The sequence below is a fragment of the Odontesthes bonariensis genome, chromosome 9 (genome assembly GCF_027942865.1).
Source record: "Odontesthes bonariensis isolate fOdoBon6 chromosome 9, fOdoBon6.hap1, whole genome shotgun sequence".
In the NCBI taxonomy this organism is placed as follows: Eukaryota; Metazoa; Chordata; class Actinopteri; order Atheriniformes; family Atherinopsidae; genus Odontesthes; species Odontesthes bonariensis.
In genome coordinates, this window is record NC_134514.1 from 11,927,743 (window position 1) to 11,951,399 (window position 23,657).

General features: G+C 40.4%; 1 protein-coding gene across 2 annotated transcripts; it reads right to left on the bottom strand.

Annotated features, from left to right (window-relative positions):
• Positions 1–778: 778 nt before the first annotated feature.
• Positions 779–14,746, bottom strand: LOC142388164 (uncharacterized). 2 transcript variants are annotated; one of them, XM_075473133.1, is made up of 14 exons: positions 14,650–14,746; positions 11,301–11,630; positions 10,814–11,122; positions 6,967–7,248; positions 6,728–6,881; positions 5,601–5,770; positions 5,218–5,499; positions 4,763–5,062; positions 4,393–4,674; positions 4,146–4,308; positions 2,681–2,841; positions 2,465–2,540; positions 1,332–1,359; positions 779–1,220 (listed from the first exon to the last, which is right to left on the bottom strand). In XM_075473133.1, the coding sequence occupies exons 1-14, from the start codon at positions 14,714–14,716 to the stop codon at positions 1,074–1,076; spliced, it is 2,751 nt and encodes a 916-aa protein (XP_075329248.1). In that variant the 5' UTR covers positions 14,717–14,746; the 3' UTR covers positions 779–1,073. The 2 variants fall into 2 exon arrangements, with proteins under 2 accessions (XP_075329248.1, XP_075329247.1); XM_075473132.1 differs by having other exon boundaries at positions 779–1,223.
• Between the last annotated feature and the right edge of the window lie 8,911 nt (positions 14,747–23,657).

Below are 23,657 nucleotides of genomic sequence, written 5' to 3' on the forward strand. Positions count from 1 at the left end.
TAAGGTTCAGTAGATTTTCGACTGGCTTCGAGTTGGTTGACTATTAGCAGAACCCTCATTTTGTGCCTCTTGAAAAGGTCCATTGTCAATATTGAGGTGTGTCCCTTTTGGCGTCGCAGCCTGAAAGTTGTATTTTCTCTTCATCAATCAGATTAAAAAGTCCCAGGTGGAGGGCATAAAAAGAAGAGATAAAAAAATTATCCAACGTAGCCATTTAGCAAAAACGATAAATGAATAAAAAAAAGATAAACTGATATGAAACTCAGTTAAAGGCTGAATGAAAAAGGTGGTTTTGAGATTAAAAAACTCCACACTCTCAGCTGTACCCGAGTCTTCAGGTGGGTCATTACATAAATGGGGCCCTCTTTGTTAATTGGTCTGCAAAAATGTTTCGGTAGTTGTTAAGTGTCTTAAGAAAAATCAATTTGAAAAGAAGGGTTTTCCCAGAAGAAAGTTGGAGTGTAACAACATGATCTGTGGTTTTAATGTTGTGGCTGATCAGTGTGCAGAAGAAATTACTTGGTTGCATACGTAATAATTCGCCACAAGAGGGTGCAACAATGCTGCAGTTAAATACAGCAGTGGGCAGATGCCGTCCAGACTGTCTGCAGCTGTGCTTTATGTTAGAATTTAAGTATAGCATGGCTACTGTTGTCACAGCAGGTGGCCCACACTAATTTAGATTACTCAGAATACCACAAGGTCAAGTCTGGTGGCCATCTTGCCCATTTCTGGAAATGCGGATGTGTTTTAACATAATGGAAAGACGCAGGAAAAGAACATTGGTATGGCTTTATTGGGAAATACAAAAACGAAACCAAAAAATTCTTAAAAATACAATGTGCATAAAACAAGATGCAAAATTCAAGTAAGACTAAAGAGAGTGCAAACTTTACGCTTTCAAAATCATTAATGCCAGTCTATTGAAAAGCTCAGTACATATCAGTTTCACTTAAAATGATACATTCAGACAAAAATACAGTAAAACTTAAAGAACAAACAAAAATCCACGGTGCTGCACTTCCAGCTGAAGCTGAATGTGAGATATGAAACCCTGCAAAGCACCTCCATCTTCACACTGTACTCTTAACGTCGACTACTATGGCGTAACTGACCAGCTGAGTGTACTCTTTACTCTCCTCTGTTGCTGCTGCTGGCTTCTTCACCTCAGGAGAGCCGGGCATCTGCATCAGAGATGCCAAGGCCGAGAGAGACTCCCGCTGCTGAGTTACAGTGTTCAGCAAAAAGATACAAACAGAATGGTTAGAATAAAAATGAACACAAAGTATATTGAAGCTAAACTTTGAATAAGCATGTCAGCTGACACTTACCGTGTACTGTCTCCTGTTGTGCCTTTTGCTGTGGAACAAACAAAAAAAGCTTTCATTAAAAATGAAAAGTCACCTTTTAGTTTTAATGACTGGGGAGAATTGTTGGTGGCCACTAGATGGCACTGTGATATAATAATACACAGAATCAACTCTTACAGGCCAGTTGCAGGGTTGAATGCACTGCATGCCACATTAATGTAAATGGATAGCAGCGGTGACCCAAGTCCTTATCATTGATCTTGAGTAGCAGCTCAATTTGTGTATTATGACCTCAGTGACATCAACCAAGTGATGACCTGCTGCTGTCATAATGTCCCCACTAGCGGACGGGAGGGTGAGGGGACTTGGAACAAGTCTCAAAATAGTTCTCCTCCTGGGGCGTCATGTTTTCTTGTTGTGCACTGAGCGACTGACCTTCACAAATTAACCTGACAGAACCTTCCCACTGAAGCAAGGGATAACGAGAAAGAAACCTCTCCAGTCAATGGCACTCTGTCCAAATATTCTGGCAGGTGGCGGGCTTATTTCAACAAGTTGCCAACCATTCTTGTGCAGCTTCACTTACAGCCTGCATTGGAAACTTCTGCAGGCAAAACTCATTACCAGTTGTAGGTTTGTGACAGATGTCCCTCATCAGTTGTAAAAGAGCTGACCTACTGGCTTTTTCCAAGAGAAACTTCATCAGGAGATTCACGTGTGGATGTTTTAGACTGATTAATGGGAGCTTGAGTTTCATTATATTAGTAACTTCCGAACATATGGATTCTCTGATTCCTTTACCTTGGCTTTTGTAATGTGGCAGTGATGATAATGGGCCAGCTATCAGCAGTCTTCTGCAGAAATGGCCAAAAGTAACACTGCTAAACGCCAAAGCAGGAAACTGGAGAATAAATCTGTTATTCGCATGAACATTTTCTACCTGTCTACAAAGCTGCGGTGGCGGTGGCACCTGTCTGCTTCACCCACAGTACTTCCTGTTTGTGAATAACTATGCTTGGTTGAGGAGCGTGGTTGGTGAGTTGGGTTAACAATCTACGCATCCTGTTTTTATCTTGTCTTGTATTGCACTGGCAGCCATGGCCTCTTTTACCCATCAGCACATCATTTGCGTAGTTGACACCGGTGGAACTCACCAGAAAATGCAGAGAACGACGAGAAAGATAAGAAGAACAGCTGCGGCTGAAGAGGTGCAGATCATCGTTACCAGCACTGCAACACACATGGAATAAAGCCACAAATACATCACAGAAACGTCATGCATCTCAACAATGCCAAGACTGAGCTGTTAACCCACCTCAGCATGCTGATAGAATCAGATGGTTTCAAGTAAACATGTCACAGATACTTACTAAACTGCTCATCTTCACTCAGGACCTCCACTTGAATGTTGACTGCGGCCTTGTGGTGATAAAAATAAGCCCAACAGGTGTACAGGCCTTTATTCTGCCCAAAGAGCTCTGGCTGGAGGACCATTGCAGCCCCATCCATTTGAACAATAGAGCCATCACTCCTAAAACACAGATGACATTAAACAGTAGGATCAACATTTTGTGAAATGTACTTTTATTTTGCTGTGTTATTAGCGTTGATTAAAAATGTCTCCAGCCGACAACTCTCTCTTTTAGTAAATAGGAAGCTAAACCCAGTTAACATAACTTTGCCTGAAGCAAAGAAACAGAGAAGCAGCTAGCTGGATTTCTAACAGTGACAAAATGATTGTGCTGTCATCTCTATAGTTTACATAATCATTTTATATTACATTTTTTTTTAACCCATAAATATAAAAGAGTCAAATTTTTTGAGATGAAGTTAATGGACCAGATAATTTCTTTGAAAAGTAGCACAGCTGGTTAGTTTAGCATAATGGCTGAAAACACAAATTGTCACACACATAATCCCACATAAGATCTGTAATCTAATTTTTTACATTTTGGTTTTTAATTAGACTTCATAAGCAGGACATGGCATTTTACTCAAAGTTGATCATTTTACATTTGCACAAAACCAAGGTAGTCGTTTCCCACTATTTTCAGGCTTTATACAAAGCTAAGCTAACACCCCCTAGCGCTAGCTTATTTTGCTAAATTATTTACCATGACATTCATGTTTTGGAAAAAGTTAATATTTTCAGGATGATGCTGTTTAATTAAGTTTTGGGAGGATAATTCCCATGATTAAGTGCTCTAGAGTGTCTCCAAAATAGTTGAGATATTGTGTAAAATGTAAATTGAAACAGAATGCAAGTATTTGCTAATATTGTTTCATTGCAGGCAGAACTCTTAAGTCTGTTTTCAGTTTGGTAGACTGATTTATAGATCTGAAATCAGACAAAAATCCATTAAACCCTCTTTCTAATAAAAAATTATACATTTCTAATTTCATCAGCAACATGTTTCACAAAATGTGGGACGGGACATATTTACCATAGTAAAAGGAAGTCAAATGTTTGAGCACACTTACATATTAATTTATAATTAGGTGTGTAAAACATTTGATTGGTACTGTATGTTTCTTTTTTCTTTGCATGGTAGAGATTTAATTAGCATTTGTGGATAAAGTGATCATATCTGTTCTCTGATGATTTTCCGAGGTGTTCACAGGTCCATGCAGTAGTTTCAACAACTGAATCGTGTCTGTTTTTAATGCAGTGCTACCTGCAGGCCAGAAGCTCAAACAATATTTCTTAGCTTCACTGTTTCTTTTCTGATGTTTCTTTATACTAGTGTCAGTAAATTACAGGGTGTAAATGATTTTCAAGTCATTGCATTCTGTTTTTATTTACATTTTAATACCCATCTGTTTAAGATACACCACCTTCGACAATCGATGCTGTACTCTGGCACATTGCCTTCAACTTTGAGCAGTATTTTCTGGCTGTGATGCTTCTCGTGGACAGACAGTCTATATATGACAGGCTGATCACTGAAACGGCTTTGCAGAGGAGTCGTGTTGTTCAGGACTCTCACAGATGAGATATCTGCGGAAAAAACAGTTGTATATTGATTGATCTTTGGAGTTCTCCATGCATTTGAGTGAATTTTTACTTGTCTCGTTTACTTACAGTATCTAGGGATTTTAACGGTCTTCTTTTCTGTGATTCCATGTTCAAAATACACACAGGTCAGGTCCTGTCCCTCATGAAGAGCCAGAGGAAACTGATAAGTCAGCCTGACTTTCATTATGTGTCCTTCATAATCAGTGTGCAGGAATGTTTCACCCCTGGCATTTTCAGGAAGGATCCAGGTAAGGTTTGTTCCGACACCCTCTCCTTTGCAGTCACACACTGCCAGCCAACGAGGGGAGTCTTGCTGTCTCACCACAGACACACTCAGCCGGGGGGCTTCTGAAAAAAGAAAAAAGGGGTGGCAGGATGGGGGTTAGCGGCTGTGTATGTCAAGGAAAGAGATGTTTCTAAGAATGAGCTAACGCACTGTGCACAGGAATGCAAATTGTTCTTTTCTCTGCTGTCTCCAGGCTTGGATGCTTCACCATGCAAGTCAAATTCTGACCAGCATACAGAGAGGACAGGAACTGCACAGAGCTGTGGGTCAACACTAAACCCTCAGCCTGGACTTCAGTCTCCATCAGATCACTGATGTTCGTGTTCTCGTTTCCAGCGTGCCAGCTTATGGCTGCAGCAGAAGCAACACTGACTGCAGAGCAGAGCACCTTTGTGTACTTTTGACCATCTTTCCACTCAATGCTGGAGCTGATGGTGATATTGGGGCGAGCTGCATGAGAAAAGAAAGTTGAACAACAGGAAATGAGGAGTTTCATTTGAGTAAAAGATCAAATCTATGATGCACATAGATTGTGGCCAATCTAAAAAATTTATTAGTTTTCTTCTGAAACCAAAATGATCCATTGGGTGATTTGTAGTACATACCGCAAAGAGGGAGTGTTATGCTTCTGTTCTCTGGTTCCTGAAACGCTGGGTGATTTATCACACACTCTGCAGTGAGCTCCCATGGCGAGCAGGCAGGGAGGAGTACAACTCTCCTGACAGAGTGACTTTCATTATAAGTAGTGGAATTTAACCAAAAGTCCACAGAAACATCATCTGGTAGAAGCCAGGACACATTGGCTGCAGGAACAGCATCAGCTGCTACACACTCAATCACCCTGCGTCCGTCCTCAATGCGCAAATCAACTTTGATCGTAGGAGGAACTGAGAGGAAGGGTGTGGAGAGAAGGTTCCCCATTAAACTTTACAGTAAAACGATGAAGAAATTCAACATAGATTCAGTCTCAGCAAAAAGTTTCACCTACCAAGCTGTTCAGCTTGAAGTTTGACTGTGACATTAAGCCGCAGCGTTGTTTTAAGGTGGTGATAAGAGAAGTCACACTCATACAGACCAGCGTGCTCATATTCCACGGGACCCTGAAATGTGAGGCTTCTGTCAACCAGCTCCACACCCTCAGGCAAGGGTCCATTATCTCTGCAGGGCAAATACACAAAGAGGATTTCATGTTTCCGCTTGAATATTTCTCTAATGTGAAAATAGTGATATCAAATATTGTGTTAATGGCACATTACGATTTCAGGTGATATATTTCAGATCACTTTGTTGATGGAAGATGTTAGACTTTGTGAATTTTCAATTCATGCTGTAGCTTTTACACTGTTTGTTAAGTCTAAGTGTAAAAAAGGTGAATTTGACTGACAGATTTACATTTTCTACAGATAATGTAATGATATCATTGGTAATTCTTTTGCTGTACTTAAAACACGATGTCGTGACAAGTCATGTAAACAATAAAACAATCTTGAACATATGTCTAAATCTGGTTCCTGCTGTCTGTCACATGTGGTATTGTGCCACCAGATCTGTCACCACATCCTATACAGGATGTGGAGGTTGTTTCAGTCTACATGTGAACGAGAAAAAATATGAATATTAATGTTATTTTTTGTCCTTATCTAATCTTTTTTTTTATTGTTTTGTTGTGAGAAGTGAAAACACACAGGAAATAAAACCAGAATGCTTAAGTCACAAGGTAATCTTTACAGTCAAACTGATGGACTGAAATAAAAAACAAGAAATGATGGCACTGCAGGAAAACAAAATCTCAGCATGACAATGCATCGAAATCACAAAATGAGGCAGATCGTGTGGTCTTTAAGGTAGGCTCCAGAAATGTAATGCACTTCAGGAAAGTCAGAAGTCTTGAATGGTAAAAGAAATGATTCCCTCACTTTTAGCTGGTACATTTTACCATGATGACTCTCAGTAGCATGGTGTCATAATCTTCCCTGCTTAACATGACAAATTTCACAAATCCAACTGCTACCAAAGGCTCTCTGCTTTCATGCTGTCACCGTTATCACAGTTTTAGCTGAAGCCTCCCTTAAGTTAAACAGATGCCGTGCTCCTTTATCACCTAATTTTTCTTACTTTTTGCAGATAACACTGTAGCTGGGCACATTCCCTGTGACATTGAAGCTGATAACGACATAACTCTCTGCTTCCTGCAGCTCTAAAAATTCAGTTCCCGTAAAGTCCTCACTGCTGCGTCCCACTTCTGAGTGGGACTGAACTCCTGACAAATCTGCAAATATAAGAAGAAATTTCTGTTTTCAGCAACTTTGAGCTCATAAGCATCAGAAGTTTTTACAAACCTTAGATATACTCACAAAAAGTTGGCAGTGTTATGAGTTTTGACTCGATGTCTGTAAATTTCAGGTGATTAAACATACAGGTGATGTTGTGACCCTCATACTCTGTTGCAGGGAGACGCACTGAGAGGATCTGCATGTCTGAGTATTTGCCATTTTCTCTCTGCAGCTCTTCAGTTGTGTTCAAAGCCAAAGTGATGTTAGTGTCAGGTCTCCCTCCGGATGAAATGCAAGAGACCACCCAGGAATCATTTCCTCCTTGTTGTATCATCTCTGCTTTAATGGTCACAGTTGGCCTTGCTGAGAAGCAGGAAGAAAGGCGAGAAGAGTTATTCTCCTTCAAGCTCCTAATGTTTTTTCCAGCAAATTAAAAAGTCAGATAGCAAGTGGAGGCTCAGGGTGTTTTTGTTCAATAGGAAGCTGGGGCCGGATGAGCTGAATGTTAGCTAAACATGGGCCAAAAGGGGCTTCTGCTTGGGTTTTGTGGAGTGCTGACTTAGGCTTATCACCTGTCCCATCTGTTGGCTGAGCTGCAGCTGAGAGCAGATGTCTGGACCAGCTGCTGTCCAACCAAAGCTGGGAGAACCACAGGCTATAATACCAGGAATCAGCAGAGATCAGAGTCTGTTATCAAATCCATAAAAGTTGTGGTGTCATGCAATAGCCAGGCTTCCCTAATGAATAAAAGAGGTGAGCAAACACTTGATAATAGCTTGGGTGTTGTGAAGTTAACACACTTCAGCTTTAAGAATTCCATCTGTTAACACCTACAGTTATGTGTGGATTTAACCACAGCAGTTAGAAAATTATCTAGGCTGCAGTGATTCAGTGGAGTCTAAATTTATGGTGGACAAATGAGCTGACTGGCCTGGCTCACACTAATGGGATAGTTACCATACAGTGCACCAAACAAACATTTACTGTATCCGTGCAGGGGTCTGGACGTTCCACACCGCCTAAAGTGCGGTTATAAGGACCATTTCAAAAACACATAATGATCTAAGCTTTTAAATCACTGCTTTACATGCAAGGCTGCTACTGAATAAACAGTTACACCTCTGCTGACAGTAGAAGAGAAATTAGAATAGAAGAGACCATTACATTTTTCAATTGCATGGTAAGCTTACAGCTATGTCTTTCCTCATGCTGTCAGTATACCTTAAATGTGTGCAGAATCAGCTGTTTATCATTGCAGCGTGTTGTGAAACTTTAATGACACAAAGACAGAACACACAACTTGCATGTGTTTGGTGTCTGTGTATGCCGAGTAATTCAACACCGTTACATGCACAGTTGATTCAAACAACAATTACAGCTCAACTTGGTCATTTAACTGGACCACCGTTCTTGTCCCAGTATGAATACATGATAGAATATTGACTAAGCGTCTTTGAGCATTTGGAAAAGCGCTATATAAAACTTATATATTATTATTATTATTATTGTTATTAAAGCATGTCCAACGCTGTGTTGCTGTGGAATATGTGAATAAAGAGACATTCTGCTTCTGATGTGTTAAGTCCTCTGACAAAAAGCGCTGTTCAGGAGGAAAAATAGCACATGTAATGTCACATTAATGTATAAAGCTGATTCACCATGCTGAACAACCAGGGTTATCTCTAATACTCAAAGTGAACAACTGGCTCGATGTGTTCGAGCCCTAAGGATACAAGTCTTCAGGATGAGCATAACAACTGTGCAGAGCTCACCTCCAGTCAGAGAGAAAAAAAAAGAGAACCAAAAGTAGACTGGCAAGGATGTTTTATAAACCTGCTCACTAATTCACAATCCATGCATGTGGATATTCCATCTGTGGACACATAGGGGATATACTTGTCTTTTGTTTGGACGTTCTCTCCCGCAGATCTAAAAACGACTTGTTTCTTCACTGAACAAGGAAGTGTAGTGAACTGTGCAGGACTTGTGCTGGCTTCACAGTGCTGCTTTGTGTGCGAACTGTGCACGTGTGCTGAATTGAATGGCATGCAGCTGGGCCGCCTATCTCACAGCGTTGATGTGCACAGTGTTGATGTGTTAACATGGGAGCCAAAATTGAAATCATGAAGTTACACACAGGTAGTTTAGCGGGTTTGACCCCATCCATAAGAGAGATTGTTGTTATGCCCACAGATTATCTCTGCCACGATAGTACTGAAAAGGCATCCGTCATGCAGTACTATCCTATGATAGAGAGAAAAAAACTAAACCTCCAAGCCAAGTTCTAATGGAAAAGGGCCACTAGCACATGTAAGTCTCTTCATGCTGTATGGAGCAGGTGAACTTGCACATTCAGTCTACTCCCACCAAATAAACTACATACTCATTAAACCAGAGAGGAAAATCAGAGTTTATGAGCTGCTTGAAAGGAGGGCATTAAGGTTTTAAAGTTACTTTTGGTCCATTTTGCATTAGCTTGCATGGCATCGGTTTTCTTAATGTCATATATTGCTTTATTAAAGCATATAATTTTAGTATACAGTGGATCTGTGGAGAAAACATTATGACCATGTAAATAAGTGGACGCTTTAAGACATATGGGGCCACAAAATGATGGAAATAAGTAACACAAAGATTCCTTAGTTTGAAATGACCAAACTTAATGAACACGTTTGTTCATCTAGTAGTTAACAAACACTAGAATTAATATTAAATAGTGTTTATGTTCTCTGTTCTTTCTTTATTTTGAGCTCTTTATATGAAACACGTTATATGTAAATGCTTAAAGAAAGCAAACTAATGTTTCTCTGACCTGAGCAACTAATGTTGAGTAATGTTTAATAAGGTTGCAATAAAATGGTTAAAGAAGTGAAGTATTTTACTAAGGAAACAGGCAGCATTGTCAGATGGATGTGATACTTACCCAATAATAACAATGTTCACTAAATAGTTTGTGTTAAAACCTTCAGTACCTGTCATAAGCCAAACTTGCAGCTCTGATTCATGGTAATTGCATAGAAACTTGTTTCCACGTAGGACCTTGAAGATTTTCTGACTGTAACTTGAACTATTTTGAAAACATCATTCTGTTTATGTACCTCATTATCATGTCACCATATTACCAGTTTCCTATCAAAAAACTGTACTGATATGAGCATCTTTTTGTAAAGAAGATACCATTTTATTATTAAAATATTACTATAGTTTTGCCTTTTCATTGTTTAACTTGTTTTGTCAATATCACTCTTGGTCTTTGGCTCCTGACCACAGTATAACTTTAAAACTACTATTACCCCCGTGTACCCATCGTTACTGATAGGTTATGACGTGGAGGTTATTACTGTTGTAATTGCATTATAATGACCTAATTACTACATCTTCATTACCAGACTTTTACCCTACTATTACAATCTTACCACTGAGCTGTAATGTAAAGGTGCCAATGATTTCTTCTTCAGTCATAGTAAATATTATTATCATTATTTGATCATATGCAGCTATTAATACTTTGTGATGTATAAAAACCTGGTTTATGTTGAAAGTTGTTTCACCGTGTCAACAGGTGTGCATGTTTTTTGTTTTTTTTAAATATGCAAATGGTTGAATACGGCCACCAAAGTTGTACACTGCACCACAGTATCTTTACTTTCAGGTTATTGGGTTAGTTCTGCTTTTTTGCTCCCCTTGCTCGACTTCACTGAAACACTGCACTCCCACGTGAATGCGCTGCACTGTGCGATGTGATTTATGGTCTGTCAATGTGTATGTGGGGCAGAGTGAGAAGGAACAGCAGGAGAAAGTTATAGTGTAGTAAGATGCTGAGTCATGATGCTTGATTGCAAACCCCTCACTTGTGATGCTGCTCCACCGGGTGACAGAAGCACAAACACAGCAACGTTTATAAGTGCTGCTGTGAATCTGCACTTACCGTACGTTTCCACCTTCCTTGTTGTGAGTTTGGGGTTTGGGAGGGTCGGGTGTTTGACCACACAGGTCACGTACTCCTCGTCCTGCAGGTGGGTGGGGAAGCTGAGGATGCTGCTAAGGGTGGAGGTGCCGTTTGAGTGAAGAGTTTCAGTCACATCCACAGTGAAGGGGTAATCTGAAGGAGGGAGGTCCCCAATCAACCAGCTGATCTGGGGTGTAGGCCTTCCTCCATTGGCAGTGCATGACACATACTGGTAGTGAGTGTCATTTATGGTCTCTGCATTCACCAGGATCTGTATATCAGGCCGAGCTAGGAATGAATTCACAAATTAAATGTTGTCTTGGGCCAATAAAGCATTAGTCTAATTAAAATCAGGGATGGGGTGAAACAACCCTATCTCTGACCTTTTAGATTTTAAAATGTAAAATTGGGGTTATCTTATCCAGTTGTGTAAATAAAAGAACATAAACATATATCAGTTACTTACCTACTACAGTGACAAACACAGTGCCCAAGTACGACTCATCCTCAGATTCAAACTGGCAACTATATTTTCCCTCTGCATCCACACTGGACACCCTCGTCTGAACTGTGAGGTTGGTTGGAGATTCTGGACTTGAGAAGCCATCACGGCTAAATGGTTTCCCATTTGAAAACCCTGCCAGTCGCTTGAATTTACTTTTGGAGTTGATCTGGCGTCTCCACTCAGCACTCTGGATCTGGCTCTCACCCTCATATATACAGCTCAGGTACACGTCCTCCCCCAGGACTGCTGTAACATTGTGAGAGATCACAAGAGTCGGCTCTGTACCTGAATCTGAAACACAGAGCAGCACAACGCTTTGTAAAAATGAGAGGTCAGAAGTTCATCTGAGAGTCTTGAAATTTTAAACACCAGCAAAGCAGAACTGTCTTAGGGGGAAGATGTAATTGTTCTGGCTGTAGAGTGATAGATGTCTGCTGTTATGCCTGTGAAAGTTTCAAACGTCCTGTTGTCTTTCAATAATAGTGAAACAATGACGCATGAGGCGGACTAACTGCAGCAATGAGGTCCTCAATCATTTTATCATGGTAATAGGTTTCCAATGACTAATCAGACTAGAGATGCCTTGATAACCTAAAATGATAACCTTTTGGTGTTACAAAGGAAATGTTTGCCATTTTAACTAATATTTTGTTTAGGCATGCTGATTTCAGTGCTTAGGCTCTTACCGCAGCTGAAGATAATTATAAAAAAAACACTGAATTGAAATGAATGAAAAGTTTTTTTAAAAGGTAACATATGTTGTAAGTTGTAACAATAAATAAATAAACCAAAAATAAAGACTTCATTGTTGGATAAATACTCCCTTGAATATTTGTATAATTACTATCTCACAGTGATATTTCAGTCACAAATGCTCCTTATTAGACAAACAGAACACCCAGAAACACCTCCTGGAAGTACATGTCCAAGTAAGTCACATGACAATCTGGTGATCAACAATCAATATCAAACAAGCATTTCACCACGTTTCAGAATCGACACATTAATACCCAATAAAGTGTCAAAATATACACAACGTATTCAAAAATCACAAAGAGATTATACTAAATATTATATTAAATATATTAAAATCTCTGTCAGAAGATTTAGACCCAAATACTGGCATCAAACTTCAGTATTTCATGGCCAAAGCATTAGGTGTGAACCATTATATAGTCATGTGATAGCTGGAAAACATGCTGTGCCAAAGTGGATGTGATTTTACTGATTTGATAATATCATCTCACCACAACAGTAGAATACTCAAAAGTATTTGTTTTAGTTTTCTTCCTGGTGTGTGATTTAGTGACATCTAGTGGCAAAGTTGCAGATTGCAACAAACTGACCATCAAGCATATAGGATAAACTACAATGGCAGAAAACAACAAAAATAGCAGGTTCCTAGAGCCAGTTATTATTGTTTTTTGGGGGGGTTTTTTCTGTTCACTGTAGGAGCATTGTGATGCAACCTCCAAGTAAGAAGGCCTGCTTTCTCCCCTGGCTGGTTTGTCTGCAAGTATAAGTTTTGCTCCTCCATTCCACTGAAATCTAGCCCCACCCACATCTAGTTTGATGGAGCAGGGTTAGGGATTGTTCCACTCCACCTTTACACAAGTTGCATTACAAAGACCAAAGCTGAAACTAAGCAGTGGTTTCACTCAGGAAACAACACGCAAAGGGTACCCAATTCATTGAACTACCACCCACACAACTCTGTTGTGCATATACACAAAATGGTATTTAATATACAGTATATGTGATATATGTAATAGTATTTGTATATATAATTGATATTTTCAGAAACACAATGTGGTAACTTCTTACTCTGGAGTTACTACAGCAAACGTGTGCAATATTATTTTTTTTTTCACCAGATTACATCAGCCTGAAACACAGTAATGGACCAGTGTTGGTCTCCTCAGTCATGCAGCAAGAGGGGCTGAAAACCAAAAAAAAAATCTGATTGTTTACAGTCCACACTCAAAGGGCTGAAGACAATAGCTGGACTTTGTTGCACACAGTGACATTTGGTAATAAAGGCCTGGTCTTCTCAGTGTGTCTTTAAATGAGGACTCCATTATGTTGATGAAAACAGTCCACAGGTCCCCAGACAGCAGAGACCCCTTCCCTTCACATGGTGCAGAAATAAGCCACAGTTCAGGGGAGGTTTCGTTGGCAAAGGGTATTTAATAGACACTGACAGGCTTTACCTCTTGCAGACAGGACAGTGTGCAGTTCTTTCTGCAGTGCATACCAAATCTCCTTCACTCTGCTTCCTATGCTGACTTCATCAAAGTGCACTTGAGGACGCAGTTTGTTTTATCAGTCAGTTGAAGCCAAGGACTTCTTCTCAGCTTTATATACATGATGAGTATAATGATGACAACTTTCTGCTGAACAGAGTCATTGTAGACCGAAGTATGCGGCCAGCTGCTGCAGGCTAAACTAAACTGTTTGCATCAAGCACTGTTAAAGCTGAAATGCTGTGGGTCTCCCTATATATCACAGCAAATGGAAACAATGTGGAGGGCCTCCAAAACCTTTTAAGAGGAGAGAAATAAATATTGTGTATCACTTCAATTATGCCTACTGGGTCCATAAGTCAAATGCCCTTGCAGGTTATTGCCAAAATAAATGTCAGCCAAGAATGGGAAAGGAATGCCTTAAGGATACAAACTGAGCAATAAATAAGACAAAAAAATAAAAAATAACTCAAGCATTCATCCAGTGCATCATATTTCCTGAACCCCTGGGGCTTCTTTTTCTCACCAAATAACAGTTCAGCAGTGACACACAGCAAGTCTTCTTCAGCAGGCTGAGGATGTGGTAAACAAGTAACACTTTTAACTTAAGGAGACAAAGCTCTTCTTATGTTTAAACTTCCATCTCCGACTGGAAGTCTCAGTGATTCTGCAGAAACAAAGACTATAAAGAGAGGGGTCTCTAAATACATGCAGCCTGTCAAGGGTTTTCCCCTTACACAGAGTAAAAAATCTTAACAACCCTCATATATTAGTTTTAAAAGGCTGTAAAGAAATTGCTGTGGTTTTAGGTGAACCAGCTGATCAATAACAATAAACTCCCCTCAAGAGTGTCAATGCAAACATGCCATCAGTAATATATTAGGTATATAGAGTTAATCATTTGGCTTTATTGCCTGTGTACATTTATAATTTGAGTAATCAGGTAGGAAAAGTTCAGCAGCACTGAGGACTGTAAATGCCACAGGGTAAATAAGACCTTAAGGTCTACTAAAATAAGCTCATAAACAGCTGACAGACACAGAAAGGTTATAACCCTGGAGACTTACCCTGAATTTCCAGGCAATGAGCAACATTTAGGATAAGACCCAAAACCAACAGCCATGAACATCCCATGATGGTGTCATCGAGTGACACAGAGGTGGATGCACCAAATGTAAGTAAGGCACAGGGGTATTTAAAGTGTGTGTGTGTGTGTGTGTGTGTGTTTTTTCTGTGGTTCATGGTTATAGGTGCACACCCTCTACAGCTGACACTGACGTGTGTGCATGTTTACTTCCACTCACACACCGGCATACTGTATGCGCACATGACCACATACGTACACTGCTGTGCGTAAAACCACTTCTCCCTTTTTCTCTCTGAAGCAGTTTGTTCTTTTGTAGCTTTGCATGTCTCTTACATTTTTCACTTCTCAGATGCCCAGAGCCTGTTTTCTCCACGTTTCCTTGCAGGAAGTGTCTGTTCAGTTACTCAGCCATCTCATACAGAAAGGCGCCTTGGGAAGTGGTAAAACCATGCATCATTCATACCATCCCGTCCCTGTGGGGGCCCTAAGAGACTGCTTGTCTGACAGCAGAGACAGCTTGCTACTGCTCATGCTCTGCACTTTGGGAAATCACTCACTGCTGGTCATTGTTTTATAGTATGATGTTCTTGTAATTCTCTCTGAGGTTGTTCTTTTTAAAAGACTTATTTGTACAGTTTGTCATCCTGTGAAAAAAAAGTGCACTGTGCAGCAGCGCAGTGCATTTGACAGTTTAGATTTGGTGCTGATCAACTTTAACGTTGAGTCATTCAAACGACTCGGGGGATGACAGTGAATGAAATGACCTGAAAGAAAATGCTGCCATCGCACTTTGATTGTGTGGTTTATAACGGCTTTTTGAATGATCAGATACGAAACTGGCATGTATAGTGAGAACGTCTGTAGGTTATGAAAGTGGTTTTTACAACAAAGAAAATACCGTCTCATCTTCTTTCACGCTGCACACATGCACACACAGTGGTGCCATTTCCTGGCTACTTAAACCTCAACTTTATTCTAACCTTAAACTTTAAAACCGTAAAAAAAAGTATAGATCTACATGATGGGGACTTATTTTGTCCCAGCAAAGACGCCTGAAAAGTTTCACATGACCTTTATCCACACAAACATTTTAAATGGCAAAATAAAATCTCTTTTACCGCATGCAGAGTTAACAGGGCCCATGAAAACATTCAAATTCAGGAGTGGGTAAGTTCTACAGGAGGAAATAAAGGAGCATGAACAAATTCAAATAAAAAACCCTAAAAGTTATTTATTTAATGCATAGTTCACATTACCCTTATTTGAAAGTCCTTCAAAGTCTTATATGAAGCTAAGGTATCATATATTTTCTTATCAACCTTCTCACGAGTCATGATGCCATGAAAGCACATTGTGATGCAGCGTGTCATATATCATACGAATCATAGAAAACAGCTTTCTAATCACACAAATAGACAAGGGGGCTTTTGTCTGCAGTTTCCGAGCAACATTAAAGCTCTTATTACTTCCAGGCGTGCTCTCTGACTTGATTCTGACTGTGGATGATCGCATCTCCGGAAGGTAAAACAGTTCAGTCTATTACCAAAATTACATGCAACATTTGGTTTTGAGGGCAAACTCCCGACACACAGTTGAGTCTGTCTGTTCAAACACATTGTAATCACACAGACATGGATATGGAGGTAATTTTCTCCAGCTAATTAAATTACCTGACATAGTTATTCCCGATAGGTGGGCAGAGATGGAGGAGAGTTTGAAGGCAGAGTCTGGAAACCTTAAGTCTTTTCCGGATGTGTCACATGCTGTCTGTTAGTTAATTCATTTGACTGACAGTGAATTGTTAACTTCTCACAGACAAGGTATTTATAATTTTTGCAGATGAACAACCTACTTCCTCTTTGCATTGCTGTCTTTCTCTTTATCGCTTTTTCTGCAGATGCACATCTGGAAAATACAGCTGGAAAAAGGTGGTTAGCCAGTAATAATGTGCGCACGATGAAGCACCAGCAGACTGACGGGCTGCATGGTAACCTATTTAACTGCGTGGAACCTTATCATCACTTTCTCTAGAGGAGGAAAATCCCTGATCATCTGCACCATCTCTGCCTGCTGTTGTTCATTTACAGCTGAACTATCACTAAACAGAACATCTCTCCCACACACACGCACACACAAAGGCGCTTTAACAGATTACACCCTGACACAAAACTTGATTGATATGACACTATCAATCCATGTCACATACCAGCATTGGCCTGTGACACTGCTGGGGTTCATGTACAAAGAAGACACAAAAATCGAGATATCTCTGTGTTCTCAGTGTTCTCTGTGATCAGACAGACAACAGGTCCGGCAGCTAAGCACTGCCCTTTCAACCATGGGCCTCTGTGTGACAACATACGGTTTGTTAATAACATGACAACACTTTAGCAAACCACGTATGATACTACCTGGTTGGGTTTAGGCAACGCCATCACTTGGTTAGAGTAAAGGCCTTTGCACGGCTTGTTTGTAAATGTTTCCGATGCTGTCGCACGCTGGAAAAAAATACTTCCCTTCATGTCAACCGTGTCTACACACTGACTCAGAACAGGTACGATTTTATGCGATTTTATGCATCGGTCAATTGCTTTTTGAGAGATTGCCTTCATCCAAAATGGCATCTGAGAAACTGATTCACTCTGATTCCCAGCACAAAGCAGTTTAGAGAATACAGAGACACAGAGTTTAAAGACAGGTTGTGGGAGATTATTGCAAATGTCCCATTTCAGAGAGATGTATTTTTTATAAGTCCAGTTTACTAACAGGTAAAGCTTCATCAAACGTACTTACTCGTACTCCAGAGAGAGGTCTACTTTTAATCCCATCCTAACGGCTTCTAAAGAAATACCCATTAGAATAACACTGGTCCAAAAATGCAACACTTCCTTAAAGCCTCATAAAGCATTATGCAGCATGAAAGCAGCAGTTCTTCTGGAGGACTTCTAGATAAACAGATATGAGATTTTTCCGCTGCTGTGGTTATTTTCTATTTAAAGCAAAGTGTCAAATGTCATGACCATTCTTCTGTTTTCGATCGTTTATTTTGCATTTCTATAATCTGTTGCATGCATCATATTAGTTTTCTCCATCACCGGTCATATGTGAGGTGTTATTTCATCGTCTGATTGACTGACAACAACTTCTGTAGAAGAACAAGTAATGTGAGGCACACCCTTGTTTTGAGAAAGTTCTGATCACAAAAACAGCTGCACACTCATAACCACTATATAACACACATCTATAATGGAGAGGAGCACCATTTATAAGCCTGCTACACTCAAGAGCACTCAAATTCATTCACAAAACTTCCTGACCTTGTTTTTAACAGCACATAATGGTTACTGATGCGTTTATCAGCTCCAATAAAACATTATGGATCCATAATGAATCATGCTGTTCTCATGAATGTTTATGACTTGTAGTCCAGGCTTTTATAGTCACATTACTTTGTAGATCAATCTCTGAACAATGGAGGGGATATGAAAATGTTACAAACGATGTGATTCTTGATGAGTCAGTTTCTTATGAGAACTCTGTTGTGTGTTTGCAGCGTAAGATGACTCATTTTGAAACACTAGTTGTACTTTCTTACAACTGACAGGAAAGATGTGAAAGATCATCAAGGCAAACTCACGCTGCACTTCTTATGTTGCATGCAGGGGATCGCACATTTTGTGGAAACGGAGAAATTTTCAGAATGACAAGCGTTCCAATGACAAAAACATCTACTGCAGATTCTTTGAGTAATTTTCTTTTGCTCAGATTCATAACATCTCTGATCAATCCCATCTTCTTTGATGCCCCAGAGTGCTTCAGCAGCTGGGGGTGGGGGGGGGGGGGGGGGGGGGGGGGGTGCTTATTGAGTGCTTAATGGTTATTTAGTTGGTGGAAATTGCTCTAACAGTGATCCGGCAGTTCTGGGGATGATGCATCTAATGTTCAGGTCATGAGTCATTTATGTGTTTCAACAGTTGAGGCTAGGCTGCTGAGTGCTTAATGGTTATTTAGTTGATGGAAATTACTTAAACACACTCAAGTAGAGTGGAGAAGCATATCTGGTCATTACAGTAAGTACTAGAAGGAGTGAGAAAGAGGGCTTGTGATAAATGACACTGCTTTGAAATACATTTCAGGGAAGTATATCTCTTTGTTTCTGGCAAAAAATCAGAAGAGAGCCAGGATGTGCTGCCAGCTTTGGTGGCTCGTATGGTTGCTAGTGTCGTTCCAGGGGTGCAAAAGCAAACTGGCAGACCATCAAGCGAGAATGTAAGTGAAACGGGCAGCAGATGGTTCTGGTTCATGCACCGGTTGTTTGGGACGTGCTGAGTATCACTGGGCCTGTGCACCCCTGCAAACCTGGCACTCGGCCTGGTTTCCCCCACCACAGGACAAGTGTGGGCTAATGCAGCCTGCACAGCTCCCATCAGAGCACGGATTGTGTCACAGATGCTTAATAAACCTCATCCTCAATAAAGTCATCATAAAGCCACAGAGCAAAAGGTTTTGTCCATAATTCTGATGCACAAGTTAAGGAAGTTGTATATAATATGTTGTGTGCAGTTTGATTTGAAACCCAAACCACAAAGTTGTTGTTGTTGCTGAAGCAGGAGGACACACCTCACAAACCACTTCCAGAAGTGGCCGTGTGAAAATGTTGGTCAGGTTGACTTGCAGGGTTTTGATGACTTGAAAGTCAGATTCAAAAAGTTTTATTCGACTTTCATAATGAAAGCATGAAGTTTTTACTGGCAGCAGGGCATCATCATGCATTCACTGCATCCAAAACTGAAGAGTGATCAGCACAACTTTCTGTGATAATAAAAGACATCTGAGAATGTGATCAGAGGTGTGATAACAGGTTGAGTGCAAGGGTGCTACATTCAAAACTTGAGCATCAGTCACATCCTGGTCTAAGATACGTATAGCTCAGCCATAGGACCACTGTTTCAAATTTGAATGAAAACAGTTGCATTTATCCCCCATCTTTCCTCATGCTTTCTCTCTTCTTCAAATTTTTAAATGACTGAATAATTGTGCTCAATGTACAATCTTAGAGTTGCTGTTATCAGTATTTTACAATAACAGCTGACAAAAATGATAATATGTTGAGTGAAAAAGCTCATTTTAACAACCTCACCTGCCATTTCAGCATCTTTATGCTCCAGTGTTTTGGTTTACAGTTTACTTGATTTGGACACATGTTTTGGTTATGCTATTCGCTGCAGCAGGAGAGCTGTTGTCAATGCAAACCATCCGCTCAGCACCACAGAGCAGACACTATTAGCAAGTAGGTGGTGAACATTGTGCAGCATTTAGAAACTAAAGAGTCAGACAGCTCCCTGAGGAGTTGAGAGGGGCCAGAACAGATCAGGAGGGAATGAATATCGGAAACATGTCCACAAATGAATGCAAATGTTGCTCCACTGAATGTGTAAGTCAGCAACTGTTTGCAACACAGAAAGGTGATGATTAGCAATTGTTGAAATAAAGCTGTCTGAATCACTATCAAGCAACCCTGTTGAGAATCATCCCAGTCAGCAGAGTAAAACATTGAACATTAAGGAACCTTTTCTTAGTGCCGTGTTTCTAAGTAAATATCCCCATCTCAATCCTGCCTCGTCACATTGGGACTGAAAATAGCAGGTATTTTCAGTCCCACACTTTTTTCAAGGAGTTAAAACAGTTTCCTCACACCAGAGTTGTGATTTTCTCTGTGACCTAAAGTCCCACAAAGATTTGGCAAATTAGACCTCTGATGTTAAAACATCAGAGTTTCTCATCATTTCCCTGTCAGGTGGGGCTGAGTCACAGGCATAGCAGTGAGACCACAGTGAAAGGGAGGACGTGCACATCAGCTGCACTTCCTCACTCAAAATCTGGCAATTTGGCACCTTCCTGCAGGGTTGCTCAGAAATGTGGGTGTTTTTACTTGTGCTTTTGAAAGCAACTGCTATGAGACTATCAGAAAATATTGTTTCATTTCACTAATTCACTGCTGTTCCTCATGATTGCTGACCCCTCACCTCATTAACCCTCCATGACCCCAGCTGCGTCTCTCCCTGCTCGTGAACCAAGCATGAACAGATGAGTTTCAATTATATGAATATGGATATAATAAAAACAACAACAACTCCTGCCGTATACTTTGAATAAAAAAAAAAACTGGCAGAAATAAGATGCGGGAGTATAAAGCGAAACAAAGTGAAGAAAAACAATGGTAGAGCCTAAGTTTCCTGGATGAAACTCCAGGAACTTCTACCAACACCCATTTAAATGTGGACATGTTTCCTGGTTGATAAGGCATGCGATGGTGCTGAATAAAAGGAGCTCATGCATTTTCCTGAAGCTTTAAGGTTGTCCATAGTGTCAGCATTTCACTCAGGCAACTGGTTGGGGAAAAAAAGATCTGCTAGAAAATCCTTGTTATTGTTTTAGGTCACATGCTGGTCATGCATCAAGACATCTTGCCACAAATCTTCTGATGTGAAAGGTTTTAATCTGATGTGTTGGGTTGGCAGCTTGTTCGGCTGCCCTCAGGTGACCGAAAGGATCTAAAACTGCTTTAGAAAAAAAGACTAATACTTGGAATATGGCATCATAACTGCAAAGCTTCAGTCCAGTTAAATGCAAAATATACTTTGTTGTGTACTAATTTTAGAGCTTATGGTTTCATATTTACAAAATGATAGTTCTTCTTACATAGTAAAACTATTTTTTGATTGTGTTGAAATCTGTTTCCAGCAGTGAACATTACCCTGTCTTATGTTTTAAAAAAACCCTTCATTTTCTGTTGAATTTATGTGTTTCAGATGTGTTTATGACAAACACACGCCCTCCACTGAAGAAGATGAAATATTGCTCATTGCAGTTAGGGGATGCCTACTGTGGAAGGTAATAAATGAGTTAAAGATGTTGCATTGGTTGACAGGGAGCTCTTAATTAAAGCAGTGTGGGATAATGAGAGTTCACCTCCGCTTAAGCATGCGCTGTACTTAAACTCAGCTGACACAACAGAAAATTCACATGCAACCTTAGACCTGAGGGACAAATTGCTCTGGAACCAGCCAGGCAGGGACTGTGCAGGAAGGCGAGCAGTCAATCAATAGAGTTTTACAGACCTGAATCATGCCTAACTGTTCCTTTTGAGCTCTGCTGCCTTCATTCACCTCTCTGTCTAATGGCTGTTCAGGAGAGCAGAGGCAACACTCACTATCAAATTCACAGTGCTGCGACTGGGAAGAAGATGTTCAGCTGAAGTGACGTCTCAGTTCTGACAGCTGCACCTGTTTTTGTACTTGATGCGAGCCCATTACACATTCCGCTCTTGAGTTTCAGTCTGCAGATGTAAAAGACAAAGAGTACTGGATGGAAAGTTTATGCAAGAAGCCTGCGTTTGGAAGCTCTGCTAAATAAAACTCACGGCTGCCACCTGCAGGCAGAGGTGGAATGACACAGCACACAAGCATGCATTTGTCCAAAAAGATATAATCTGTTTGGCATTGATACTAAGGGCAAACTTGGCTTTAGTATTCAGTAATACTTCAGCTTGGTCATCAAGTTTATTGTCTTTTTCATATCAGTTTGACAGATTTGACAGGATAAAGTACTGATTATTACCATAACTATATAAGTGAGGTTTAATTGAATTGAATTATTACATTAATAACTGTGATCTAACAGTATTATGTTACTGATGATTCGGTCTATGACTGTGACTACGTCTGGTCGTTCAAATGCAACTTTCTGCTTCTATTTGTGGATTTCTTCACTGTTGTATTCGCACTTTTACTAAAAAATGAAATACATGAGTGCTTCTCCCATGATTGCTCTGGGACATATAGACTGGACATGACATGCAAATTGTTCTGAAGTGCAGTTACCTTTTCTGTTGCCTTCTTTGAGAGTTCACAGTCATCAGTCAAATAAAATGAACCCCAAATCATCAAAGAATGCAGTATGTATATGTGAAAGCACTTGTTTATGATAACTGAGTCGGCTCCTGCAGTCTGTGAAGGAGTGTAAGCGGTCATGATCCTCACACTCGCATGCGGAGGACGGACAGAGGCCCTCTGGAATCCCCATGGCGTCTCTTGTGTACGCAGTGACCGACCGCTCAGCCAGTGTGTTCCTGCAGAAAACTGTACTGCAGATATGCCCACGTTAATGCAAGTTTTAACACAGTGACAACGGCATCCGAAGCACAACTGTCGCACACTTAACCTCTGACGGGCAGAAACTGTATCTGTGCAGCCTCATCAGCACACGCTGTCCCAAACAGGAGTTTCCAGCCAGGAGGAGGCTTGATTGTCCCTAAGTGACCGCCATTCTCTCTGAATCTGCCGGCACACTGCCCGACCTTCATCTTACCTACACTGACTGACTCAGCATTTGCTTCTTGATGTTAAACGATTATGCTGCTGGTGACAGCATGTGGATTGGTATTTGTCGAGAATGACTCCACCATCTTCGTAACCAGATTTTGAAATCATTAAGGAGCTTGAGGTTATAAATCCAAAGCATGTGGAGTCCCGGATTTTTGACATACAGGTTTACTATCAAAGCGTAGATTCAGTTTAGATCATGATTAGATTGAGTATTGACTCCTGGTCCTGACTTTGGCAGTCAGGCAGGATGTGTGTCCAAGAAGCAGGCACACATGAGCATGTTTGAAGCTTTATTTAAAAAAAAACTACAAGCTGAAGTATGTGGGACTAACTGTGGGACTAAACTGCAGTGTGGCTACAGTCTCTCTTTATTTGAGCAGCAGGATTTGAGAAATTGTCAGTAAAACATGTTGCAGAGCCTTTTTTTTCAACTTTAGTTGGTGGATCAATGCAAATCAAGAGTTTGGGTGAGGACAAATTTGTATTATAAAGTTTTTTTTGTGAGATATTTTAATCACAATATGTTCTTAACCCAAAAACAGCAAACTTGTCTCCTCCGCCCCCTCAAATTAGGCCTCTACATATTCTGTTGGTTTTTGTC